At 28.8% G+C, this 12,856-nt stretch overlaps 3 protein-coding genes across 22 annotated transcripts in view; 2 read left to right on the top strand and 1 right to left on the bottom strand.

Moving 5' to 3' along the window:
* Window positions 1–28: 28 nt before the first annotated feature.
* Lqf (epsin homolog lqf) lies at window positions 29–9,521 on the top strand. 14 transcript variants are annotated; one of them, XM_072022072.1, is made up of 17 exons: window positions 29–130; window positions 216–374; window positions 611–705; window positions 1,450–1,501; window positions 2,604–2,720; window positions 3,878–3,970; window positions 4,047–4,305; window positions 4,395–4,594; window positions 4,694–4,748; window positions 4,849–5,011; window positions 5,099–5,228; window positions 5,318–5,350; window positions 5,460–5,547; window positions 5,633–5,766; window positions 5,903–6,197; window positions 6,274–6,450; window positions 7,061–9,521. In XM_072022072.1, the coding sequence occupies exons 5-17, from the start codon at window positions 2,697–2,699 to the stop codon at window positions 7,186–7,188; spliced, it is 1,779 nt and encodes a 592-aa protein (XP_071878173.1). In that variant the 5' UTR covers window positions 29–130; window positions 216–374; window positions 611–705; window positions 1,450–1,501; window positions 2,604–2,696; the 3' UTR covers window positions 7,189–9,521. The 14 variants fall into 14 exon arrangements, with proteins under 14 accessions (XP_071878173.1, XP_071878174.1, XP_071878179.1 ...); XM_072022086.1 differs by lacking the exon at window positions 29–130 and having other exon boundaries at window positions 328–374; window positions 5,903–5,915; window positions 6,027–6,197; XM_072022084.1 differs by lacking the exon at window positions 29–130 and adding an exon at window positions 6,686–6,706 and having other exon boundaries at window positions 328–374; window positions 7,061–7,208.
* LOC139997976 (protein C10) overlaps window positions 9,515–12,856 on the bottom strand; it is a 28,106-nt gene continuing 24,764 nt past the window's right edge. The window contains exons 2-4 of one of the 6 annotated variants that reach the window (XM_072022142.1): window positions 10,241–10,610; window positions 9,987–10,163; window positions 9,515–9,896 (exon numbers count right to left, since the gene is read on the bottom strand). In XM_072022142.1, the coding sequence (XP_071878243.1) occupies window positions 9,763–9,896; window positions 9,987–10,163; window positions 10,241–10,280 (351 nt within the window). In that variant the 5' untranslated portion in view covers window positions 10,281–10,610 and the 3' untranslated portion in view covers window positions 9,515–9,762. Of the gene's footprint in view, window positions 9,897–9,986; window positions 10,164–10,240; window positions 10,611–12,856 lie in introns of those variants that run through there. The other 5 variants (XM_072022143.1, XM_072022144.1, XM_072022139.1 and 2 more) reach the window with 5 other exon arrangements.
* On the top strand, window positions 10,593–12,425 carry LOC139997964 (nudC domain-containing protein 3). Of its 2 annotated transcripts, none has more exons than XM_072022117.1 (4): window positions 10,593–11,007; window positions 11,093–11,673; window positions 11,961–12,149; window positions 12,233–12,425. In XM_072022117.1, the coding sequence occupies exons 1-4, from the start codon at window positions 10,980–10,982 to the stop codon at window positions 12,323–12,325; spliced, it is 891 nt and encodes a 296-aa protein (XP_071878218.1). In that variant the 5' UTR covers window positions 10,593–10,979; the 3' UTR covers window positions 12,326–12,425. The 2 variants fall into 2 exon arrangements, with proteins under 2 accessions (XP_071878218.1, XP_071878216.1); XM_072022115.1 differs by having other exon boundaries at window positions 10,594–11,007; window positions 11,088–11,673.

Below are 12,856 nucleotides of genomic sequence, written 5' to 3'. Positions count from 1 at the left end.
CATAGAAAATCGCGTTATGAAAATCGTCCTTAAAGTTATATAAAGAGAGACAACTCTTCATTGACAAATTTCTTGTTTCAATAAAAAATCACGTAGTACGTGGATTGTTATTACATTTCTTGTAGAACAGGTATGCACTTATTGACAAACAAATCGAAATACATTTAGTTTCATGAAACAAACCAAATGTTAAATCTTCTCTAAAATTACCACAGAGTGCGAAACTGTAAAGAAGGAAATATTTTTCAGCGCCATCTTGCCTCGTAACTTCTAATTCGTCAGTGCCTGTGAATGGACTTGTCATAAGAGTTTTATGTTATTTTGTTTCTTATTTCCGTTGAAATTAGTGCATTAAATTTCCAGTATATATTACGGTGAGTACAAAGTTCTATAGAGAGTTGCGAATAAATTTACAGAAACAGATTGTCATTAATGTGTTAGTATAAGTGGTATAGTCCGTAGAATAAAAGCGTATAAGTTTGATTCCATTTCGACAGCATAATAGTGTTCTTAGATATCTTCTAATCGTAATGTGTTTTCTTTCGTTAATTCGTTCCCTCTATTTTATTCTATGTTAACCTGTATATGAAACGGATCGGAAAAAGTGCAGTATTACAAAGTCACGCCCGAGCATGAGAAAGCATAGATAGTTTCGAAATTGACATATCACGCATTTTCATGGATTAGTCTTGCACCTAAGCCAGTGTACGTATATCTATTGTGTTAGTTATATCTGAAAGATAGCCCATAGTATACACGTTTCACGACATTGTTCTTTTAAATCTATCCGAAGAAATCATTAACTGATATTTGTGTAGCGTATGATTGTCATTTTAACGTGCATATGTGTGTCGATGTCTCGGTCGATTTAAGCTTTCAAATCATATAGGGAAGAATGCAGTAATGAGCTTTTTTGTGAGACAAAGAAATAATTTGTTCAGACTTCAATAAGCAAAACGAAGTATCGAGCTATCATATTGAATGTCTAAAGTTAATATTTATAAAAGTATAGTCATTGCAAATATCAATAATATTTTTAATAAAATATTATTATATTATCTTTATTTTTGTATGTTAGTTTTTATTAAAAAAATGTATTATTATTTATCTAAATTTGTTGAAAATTAGAAATTATGATATAAAGAAAATAGAAATCAATAGTTTCATGGTCATTAATAGATATAATATGTTTTAACTGTCTTAAAGAAACCATACGATGATAATCTTAGGTACACACAGTATATAGCTTTATTCATGTATATCTTTTCGTTAATCATTTGTCTTTTTTAAATACCTGTATTAAACAAAATTAATTCTATGTTTGATGTAATCATACAGAATTTGTTAAATAAATGTATTATCATCTCCTTTGTAGAAAATTTATTCTATGTATGTAGTGATAAGATAAGATGCATAATAGAAAGATAAAGATATTTTCTCATTTTTCAGTTTAATAACACGGCTTTTTTAAAGGAGAATTTGAATCCTCCATTATATCAACGTAAGTAATTTTATTCTTCTTCACTGTTGCATGTAGCCTATTATTTTTTAAAACAGTAGTTTGGGTCAAGTTCTTTTTTTTTCCAATATAAGAAATTCTTCTTCTTTGATTTCTATTTTGATTTCCTTTAATAAAATGCTTGCAAGAGATATTGCTATTAAAAGAAAAGAAAGTAGTTTCAATCATTATATGTATATATAATCAAATATTTTATATTTTCAAAATAATTTAATATCAATATTGCACAAAAACTGCAACTCTGATCTATTGTCAGAATGCTTTATTAAAAGGGCATGGCTTATATTCAAAAGCCTGTGACAGTTCTAAATATAAACTACAGACTATGCAAATTTGTGAGTTTTATTTAATTTTTTAATTATTTTAAAGTTTTTTTCATAACTGCATTTGTCTGTAAAAGAATTGAGTAAGTTTATAAGTTTTTAATCTTGTATTCTTTTTTTTTACAAGATTGCTTTATATGAAATTAAATTTGTTAATATATGGTATAGTATTTTACAGATAGTGATATTTTCTTCTTTAGCGAAACAAAATTTTCTTTAAGTCTATCTTATTATTATATTGTTCCACTTTTACATTATTATAGTGATAGCAATGTTAAGTACGTATAGGGTAAAATGTTATTATTTTTAATTAAATATTTCTATAACACTTTAGCTATATGCCCTGTATAGTACTTAAAAAAACATTTACAGCCAAAAGAAAATGAATTTTATATACTGATCAACATGAGTTGTGCCTATTTAGTTCATAAGCAGTTCTTACATATGCTATTCTTCTATGTACAGTACAAAATTTATAGTACAACTTACAATTAATAGTATTGTGTATCAAATAACTATACATGTATTTTATTTAGCTTCATATACTTGTAATATATATTGCATTAGAAAAATAAAGAATGCAGTATTCTGTGCAATATTTATTTGCATAATAATTAGTAATGTTATTAAAGTTCCACTCAAAATGCTCTCAGTTAATTGTATTATCATTTAATTATATATCATATTAAATAAGAATTTATTCATCATTGACAGGTAAATGTAACAAATGTTTCTTATTTATTTATTAAACTATCTAATAGTCTAGGATTTTATTGTGATTCGAAAAGTGTTTGGGAGTTTTCTATATTTGTGGACAAGAACTAGCTTCATCAACGACCCCAGCCATATTTCATATGCCAACAATGGCTATGCAGAAGGTAAATTTTATTAACTGGCCACAGTTAACAAAATAACAATTGTTAATACTTTACTAATCAATTATATTGTTAGAAAATGTTTAAAGAACAAATAAAGTAGATCAATGTTTTGCAAACTACATTAATAAGTGATATACAGGGTGTTGATAAAAATTTAAAAATGATGAACATTTTAGGACTTACAATCTGTTTATTTAAAGAACCCTTTAACATGTTTCTATGATGCAGTAAATTTTTGAAATAATTGTAATAAGATATAACATCCTGTATATGTAAAAATATACAAGGATTATAGTATTTAGTAATACAATTACAGCACATACTTGAAATCATTCATGTTTTATTTTTTGCGAAATTATGTAATGATGATAAGTTCTGCACATTATGCAAGTCAGTATTGCATCAAATTATTTAAAAAAATCATTAATGTTATGTTTATTATGAAAATAATTTTTAAATGTTTCTTATAAGGAAGCTTGACTGGCTGTGGTAAAACTTTTCTTTTAAAAAGAATTATTATGATAATACAAATTACAATTAATGTACACAAATATACAATATAAAATGTACTGATTTAGTTAAAAATTGTTTATCTTGAGTACACATTTATATAGGCACATCTCAAAAGAAATTAATTTGCTTTAGAGCTTTATATACATAAGAATAACAGTTTGTTGTGTTGCATTATTTTATAGCATTTTGTTTGGTATATAATTTTTAAATTACACAGTAATGCCATATCTAAGATAAAAGAACAACACTGAAGAGGATTTCTTTACTTTTGTATTAATCACACTTTTACTTTAGTTACTTTCATCCATCTTACTACTAACCAAATAGAAAGTAGTAATGTTGATTTGGTAAAAGTAGAGTAATATAAGAACTTTACAATGAGTTTCCTATTTTCTTACTAATGCATATTTAGTCGCATGGCTTTGATATTAAGTGATTGCCCATATTTATTACCAGCTTTTGTCTAAAATAATTTTTTTAAATAAATATGACTAAACTTATATTTCAGTTGCATTGGGAATCATTAGCACATATATTAAATGTAACTGACATAAATGTGTATATATATATGATGATAAGTATGGGCTTCTAGAAGATATAGGAATATTACTACCTGCTTATAATATGAAGTGGTAATCTTTTAGATGAGAAGACAAGGTCAAGACGTCATGCAGGTGAATTTGGCAGGTATCAGGCGAGATATTGTTAATCTTGCCCATAACTATAGCAATGCTCAGGTAAATAAATAATATTTTACATATTACAAACATACTATTTTACATATTAGAGAATAAAATTTTTTTATGTATGCAGAAAGCTGTACGCAAAGCCACCAGTAACGATCCTTGGGGTCCAAGTAGTACTCTTATGGCAGAAATTGCAGATTTAACATATAATGTTGTAGCTTTTACTGAGATTATGCAAATGTTATGGAAAAGATTAAATGATCATGGTAAAAATTGGCGACATGTGTACAAAGCTTTAGTTCTTCTAGAATATCTTATTAAAACAGGCACAGAAAAAGTTGCACAGCAATGTAAAGAAAATATTTTTGCCATCCAAACATTGAAAGGTATATAATTTTGTGCTTTATACTATAAAATTTAACATAAAATACTAATACAAATTGATAGCCTGTAAAGTTAAGTTGTCTTTATTCAGATTTTCAATACATGGAAGGATCTAAGGATCAAGGAGTGAATGTAAGAGAAAAAGCAAAGCAACTAGTGGCCTTATTAAAAGATGATGAAAGATTAAGAAATGAAAGAGCTAGAGCATTGAAAGCAAAAGAAAGATTTGCACAATCAGTTAGTGGATTTGGTAGTGATGGTTTAGACACCATGTCACCTGTAAGCAGCGATGTAAGTATACATTGATATGAAGATAGAAAAGTTTAACAATGCCAAAAATTCTTTAAATAAGCATTTTCTTCTTTTCCTTTTTTCTTTTTTCATGTTCAGTTTCAGGATTGGGAACCTTGTCGCCTGGGATCTGAAACTACAACTAGACGTAAGAGTAAATATTTACTAAATGCTTATAATCTTTTCTGCTAATATATATTTTTACAGGTATGTAACTTAATAATATAATTGATTATAATTTGCGCACTTTTTAGCTGAATTAGAAGCTGCAAGACCACAAACAGTAGGTGAAGAAGAATTACAGTTACAATTAGCTTTGGCAATGTCGAGAGAAGAAGCAGAGCAAGAAGAACAAAGAAGACGTAGTGATGACGTCAGATTGCAATTAGCTCTTAGTCAAAGTCAACAAGATTTTAAGTTAGTAGACATTAAATTAGATTTAACTTTTTTTCAGTTATCAAAGAGTCCATTTTGGTTTTGCCTAAAGAAATACATTAATTTCAGAGCTCCGCAAACTGAGAAACAAAGTCATATGCTAGATTTGTTGGATGTAAACTTAGAAGAAGCATGCGGATACAATGTAAAAACCGATCCTTGGGGTATACCAATTACGCCACCTCCGCCAAGACCTCAAGTATGTTATTCTATATTTAGTTAAGTTTATACATTTGCCTATTGCATGATAAACACGACATTGCATACCTTTTGCATGTTACACAACAGTCTTTGGATATATCTCAATTCTATCCATATAAGGTATGTTCGAGTAACACAACAAACATTGTATTGATAAATCATAGCATAATCGTATTGAAAGTTTATTGAAAGTTACATAAAAAATTTACGTGTTATTTTTTTTATATAGCCACAAAACGATCCGTGGAGCGTTCCTACAACAAGCAGTACATCACCTGCGATAGATCCATGGGCTCCCATTCCATCGCAAAAACCAAGTATAGTTTATTGAAAAAGAATTTTAATGTTTACTAAATCGTATGAATGTAATTTATGATCATTTTATAATTAATTTGATTTTAGATGCTACAGCTGATTCCTGGCGGGCGCCTCCATCATCGCCTGTAACAGTTACAACTTCGCCTAACACAGATCCTTGGTCACCAATACCTTCTGCTACTACTACTGCTACTGAAGCTGATACAAATAAAAAGCCGGTAAAACATTTATTGTTTTAACTTCTATGTCTTCTAAGTGCTCTAAATTTCTATGCTACCTCTATCAATTTATTTTCATATATATATTTATACACATGTATATAATATATTAATATTTTTGTGTCAAATTATTTAGGCTACCCGAGAAGGTATGACATCTGCATCTCCATCTTTTAACAATCCTACCTTAACGCAAAACATTGGTTTTGCGGCACAATCGCCACAAAACATAGGCTTTAATCTGCCTACAACTTCAACAGCTACATTCAATACAACTAATAACGACTTCAACGGTACTGGCCCTAGTCTTAACAACTTTTCCATCGGAAATCAGACCAGTTCTGCAGCCAGTCCACTGAGCGATTTAGATGAATTTGATGTAATTACTAACAGGAATAAACCTGGATCTAGTCTGCAAACTGCGAATAACGGTATTTATTAATGAATTTTGTTTATTGTTATTAATCATATGAATAATTTATTTATTGATTTTTCAATTGATTGCAGTAAGTACGCTATCACCAGATCCGTTTGATTTGGGGAGCATAGCAGAAACTCTTCCCACTAGTACAGGAGCTGTTAAAAAAACACCACAATCGTTTCTCGGAGAGAACTCCGCACTTGTTAATCTTGATAATCTTGTCAGTACCTCTGCGATCAAATCAGCAACGCCTACTCCTGCAGGTAACGCCTTATTTCGAATATAATCTTTCATATACCATACAAAAGATTTAGACATTTAATTTTAAAATACAAATGGTGAAACCTATAGAATTTATTGTATGTATATATAATTGTTTAATAAAGAAGAAGAAAAAAGAACTATTTGATTAAACTACATTACTGTGATTTTAATTCGAGCCTTATGGAAACAAATAATGGGTTATGTTATTTGTAATATATTTTGTTCGAAAAATAGCGTTTCATTGGAAGTAAATTCGTGAGTACTTTTAAGGTGGTGAATAATATTGCATGAATGCATGATTCAAATATTGTGTTCGAGTATGGTATTAAAGTTATATTGGGATAGATTTTATTTTCAGCAAAAAAATGATGGTATATTAAGAAAATTATAACATTTTATATATTGTAAAACCGAAATTTACTGATTACAGTTTAACACTTTACGTGCCGCGTCATTTTCATATTTCTATCATATTTTATTCAAACCGTGTGTATTATAGATATGCTAGAAACAAAAATTATTTGTTTATATTCCTGATTTGTTTGTATCTGTATTTATTATAGTTATTACAATTTGGCGTTTTAAATTAATATTAATAAAAATTTACAGCAACGATGTCATACTCAGCAAATCCATTTGCGACGGCAACACCACCACCCCGTCCTACAATTAATCAGATTCGACAAGATCCTTGGGCAGCGAATACAACTACTACAGCGAATCCGTTCCTTTCGTAGCTTGGTGACTATTGTTGAAGGTGTCAGTCGAAAATCAAGAGCACTGTGGTCTAAAAAGTATTCGACATTTTTAGCGCTAACCCTGTACGGTATAAGTATCTCGCACGTTATGAAGTAGCTTTATTTCAAGATACAAATAATAAAGGGATAACGAAGTGTCGAATCGGTAACAAGAAAAGGATTGAAAAAGGTGCGCTGATATAATCTGGTTAATCTATTTGGACCGATGATAAATAATGCAATAGATAACTATGTGTCTTTAAAGACACAACTAACATTAATATTTATTTCCGTATGATTAATGAAAAATCTATAAAACATTTCTCTACATATTTTTCTTTACTGTACAAAAATGTTCGTATCTGCTATAATTCTATTATTTGTATTTTATTGCATACTAACGACGGAGGAACTATCTATAACCAGAAGGTAACATATAATAAATGAAATAAAAGTTACAAGACAGATTATACTTCAATTTCGGACGTTTAAGCGCTCCCAAGGTACAAGAAATTTTATAAGAACTTTTTCCATTTGTAGTATATTTTTTTAAGTGCAATTCGAATTGGTCATAGGAAATCATTGAACAAGATTTTCATTGTACTGTAGACTATAAAGTAACATTGATATCACGATCATTTCCTTTATTTTGTATTTATATACATGCTTTTCTACAGCTAACGAGATCGTGAGACTGTATCGTGATTTACAGAAGTATATTATATCGAACAGGGTTCTTCTATTTGTGTTATACGCTTAATGTGACGTGCATTGATTGTGATTCGTAAAAATATTGGTGTCATAGCATGCCTTTTCTGACTAATACTCATCTTGCAAAAAGAGAGTGTGTGCTAATAATAAAACAAATCTTTTGCTAATTGATTATTTGGTTTGATAACATCTTGGGTTATTTGCAGATGAGATGATTGTGCAGTTTTATGACTGCAAAATTAATTATATCATCTTCTAATATCGTTAAAATACATACGTATATACAATTTAGTTATGAAATTTTACGCATTTGGTTTGGGCGATTACCGAAGATATTTTCACAGGCTTTATGTGCACTGCAGAAAACTAACCACAACTACAAAAAAAGAGCGTAGCTAAAAAAAGTGCATTTCCTATTAATGATAAATCGGTGCATTTTAATGTTTTACGGGGATGTATTACGAACGTATAAACTTATGTTGGTTTCTATAGGTATTTTAGAAATTTTTGAAAGAAATTGTCTTACGCGGTGTCTTTATTCATTCGACTGTCGAATTTAATGAAGCAACATGGTCTGATAATGAAGAAGTGCATTAACTTTCTTTGTACGCAAAACAATTTACAATTGTACCTTGATTTATATAAAGAAAAAGATTGTAAATATGTTACAGCATATCGTTCCCCAATTGTCAAGTCTTTCCCTTCAAGGTGTAGGATATTCTAAACAAAATCTAAAACTGCTTTTTTACATCTGTTATTTTTTAATCTTTAAGGAAATTGTTGCTGAGTTTGTCATTTTATATAATGTGAACGTTTTTCACATGTTTTATGACTATCACTGTGACCCCATGAAAAATACGAATTACTTTGCTAAGAAAATAATTAATAATTAATACATATTTATTAATAACTTTTAAAAGAGCAATCTTGCTGATAGTCTTAATGTCAACTCAGCATTTCCTTTTTAAAGATATCCATGCATTTTACAATTTTATACAAAGAAACAGTTTCGTACATTTAATGATTGGCAAAGGGGAACTATATTTGTCTGCTTATCCTAAGTAAATTAGACATGAGCTGCAAGGTTAAAATTTTGTTAAGTAATTATTGCTTAAATAATTCCATTGTATTATTCTTTGATAAATTAATAATTTTCTTTCATTATGCATTTTCAATGTACTTGCTTATATGATTGAAATTGTATATTTAATACATATTTATCCGGATGTTCGCGAAACGATGAAGTTAGAATTATATAATAGCATTTAAACTCACTTAATTCAAAATCAAAAAAGAAAAGATTGACTAAATGATCTATATTCACTGCTTTTATAGAAAAAGCACTGATTGTCATGTTTAATGGATGTAATACCTTAGTGTTTTCAATGAGTAAGACACATCATTTTTAACATAATAACAAAAATATTTTATTTTTCTATATGTATATGATATAATGCACCAGCTTCATTTTTACGCGAACAATGGAACACTGTTTAGTTTTTAGAATTGGTGTAAGTGCAGAGAAAATTTAATGAACATTTATGAATGAAATTATATATTTTAGTAGATTATATTATTATTAATATTATTATTATTATACAAATAAATGTAAAAATTTTTAATTTTTCTGATTAAATATTTAATTTGAAGATCCCTTGTACATATCTTTTTGTGTAGTAAATTCTAATTAATAATATATCAGAGTGTAATTGTAAAACTTTGTTTAAGCTTCAATGCATTTATAAAATTAAAGCTATTGTAAGTTAGATACCATTAAAAGATCTCTATGTATGTTTTATATGTAGGGAAAAAGAAAGTACAAAGTAAAATAATAATGTGCTTGCACATAAAAATTATTTTATCTTAAAGAGATGCTTCAGTTGAAGAACTTATAGTAACAGGGGGAAGAAAATATGATCGAACTTGACTATGTAATTGTGCTATCTCAGGGTCTTCCCTTTCTAGAGCTCTGAGTAATTGCACAAATTGAACTGTACCTACAGAAAAAAAGAAGAAATAAATTATAATGAAAACTGCATTGTAATTAATTTTAATCACTGAAATGAAAGTACACTTAAATCCTATACCTTCCCGACCTTCTGAGAAACCATAGTTCTTAATAACATCCATTTGAATTTGTACTACAATTGGAAAAACAAACTGCATCATTTTCAGCATTTCATTCCCAGAATTTTCCTTAGCTTCTGCAAGTTTTTGAGTATTTTCTGGAGTATTTAATGCTGTTAGAACGTCAGTTAAAACAGCTGAAAATCATTATTTTATCTACTGTAAATCTTTAAAAGTATATACTAAAATCATAAATCTTAGGAGTTTTGAATACCTTTTGCAACTTCCGAAGTAAAAACAGGTAAATCAGTCATCGTAGAAACAATTTTGTATAATTTAAATAAACACCGAAGTAAATTCAGAGTATATTGATTTATTTGAGAGAATAGGTTAAAAATTGTAAAATGTTTGCTCTCTAAAATTGTACAGTTTAAGAAATTGTTCTATATTATGAACATGAATATATGTTTATTTATCCTGTTATAGTGATTTTCTTTTCATATTTAAACTATATGTTATATATACTTTTGTTCACCACTATTTTTCGAACATGTCAAAATAGATAAATAACATACTGATTCAATCGAACAAAGAGGGCGCTTATGATAAATTCATGCCACTTGTCATTCAATTCAATAACATACCTACACAAAAAAACGGAGAATCTAAAATTATAAAGGAAAATGTCAATAGTTCTTTTAGTTGCTATACAACGGAAATTTATCCGATAAAGACAAGATACAGTCAATAAAAATTTCAAGATTAGTGACGTATGTGATAAATGAAATTTCCATACGGTTTTTCTTATGGAATACTTGATATAACCTACTTACGAAAGTAAATTAATAATACATACAAGGTATTAACGAATAAAACTATTATTGAAATTAAAAATATCGCTTAAAGAACGTTCCTTTATAATAATTTTAAAAAGAACTCCACAATGTGTTCTGTTCATGATCAAGCATTTTTACAAATTTTACAAGAAGAGAGAGACATTACAAATTTTCTAGATGCATTTTTTGGATTTTTGTATAGATGGTAAGTAAACAAACTGTAGTAAAAATATGCATTGTTTTTATAATATATAGTCTATCATCTCACTTGTAATTTAATTATAGTACAGATTTTTATGTCGAATCGGGACCAGATCAAAAACTTGGATTCCCAACTGGTACAACAGAAAAGCTTGTCTTGCATAGTTTTCAAAAATGGAAGAACATCTCTAAATTTTCCAGCGGAACAGATCCTCCGGACACACAGGACATTATTATCCAAAATAATGAGAAAGACCATGACGAAACAATGACAGTTGAAGAAGATTGCCTTATTCCACAAGTTGATCACGAAGTAGAAATTGAAATGTGCAAAGAAAGTACAAATCAACTTGGTCATTCAATTGAGAGGGATAGGTCATGTGACAGCTACAATGGTGCAGTAAGGGAAAATTACACTTGGTCACAAACTATCAGTGATATAGATGTGCTTGTAAAACTTCCTAGTTGCATAAGAACAGCAAAAGATTTAAGGGTTCATCTTGATTCAAAAGAAATCAAAATAGAAGCAAGAACATCAAGAGTCGAACAGAATCAAGAAATAGAGGAATGTCGTTATTTTATATGGTCTACAATTTTCAAAGGAGAATTGCGTTTTAAAATTCGAAAAGATGAATCAATGTGGAGTATAGTACCTGGACAACATATTAGCGTTAGTCAATATATCTTAATAAATAGTATAATAGAACTTCATTTATCTGAACAAAACTTTATTTAATGTCTGATTAACTGAATTGTTACTTGTTGAACTTTGAATTTGTATGTGAATTCCTGTTATGTGAAAGAAAAATAACAGGTAGTTAGCGAGCTCCTATTATATGAACTACAATTATTATACTGTTTGCTCTCCAACAAGTTTAGATAAATGGAGTTCTATTGTATCTTAAATATGTGTACATATGTATATAAGTTGCACGTTATAACTTTTGTTTCATTTAGATTCATTTTGAAAAAGCTTCTGAGCGATGGTGGGAAGCATTGATAATCGGTGAACCAAAAATTGATTTGAGTAAAATAGATTGTTCAAGAAATTTAGATGAAATGGGATCAGAAGAACAGATGAAAGTTCAAGAGTTAATGTGGAATCATCAACAAAAGCTTATGGGTAAACCAACTTCTGAACAGATTGTAAGCACATGTAAAAAGTTACATAATTTATCATTACGATTCCGTAATAACAAGTTTTTTAGTATACAAATTTTTGTTTGTAGAAAATGGAAAGGGTATTGAGAAAAGCGTGGGATGCAGAAGGATCTCCCTTCGAGGGTTCCCCATATGATCCTTCATTAGTGAACTTCAATTGATCCTCGTAGTGTACGTGTTTTATTTCATTGTTATAAAATAATAAATAAAATTGTATATTAAGCTAAGGAATTCTGTAAATATACAATTGTTTTTATTCAATTATAGTTGTATATCAAACACCTCACATTATGAATAAAAATTTGATTATTAACAATTGTTTGCTAAAATGCGTTCGATATATTTGAACAGGTATACGAAGAAAAACATGTATTCTACAATAAAAGAATAATTATATTTGTCCATGTTTTTAAAATTCAGAAAAGCCAATGGGAGTGATATGTTATTATCCGCGAAGGAGTTTCCGATACGCCTATATATATCTATGTTTTTATGAACTCGCAAATACGCAGATGTTTCCCACATTTATTGCTACTACATCTTCAACGGATATCCATTACATTAATGGGAAACTAAAATTAATCAATATGATAAAAAATGAATATTGCAATATCAAGGTTGCCAATTAAAATGACAAGAGACAAGGGATTCACGATTTCTTCATAGAATGCAAGGAATTCCACGCTTTTCCC

The sequence above is a fragment of the Bombus fervidus genome, chromosome 2 (assembly GCF_041682495.2).
Source record: "Bombus fervidus isolate BK054 chromosome 2, iyBomFerv1, whole genome shotgun sequence".
Lineage (NCBI taxonomy): Eukaryota > Metazoa > Arthropoda > Insecta > Hymenoptera > Apidae > Bombus > Bombus fervidus.
The sequence above is the reverse complement of the archived record's forward strand: the minus strand, read 5'-3'. Positions and strand labels throughout refer to the sequence as shown.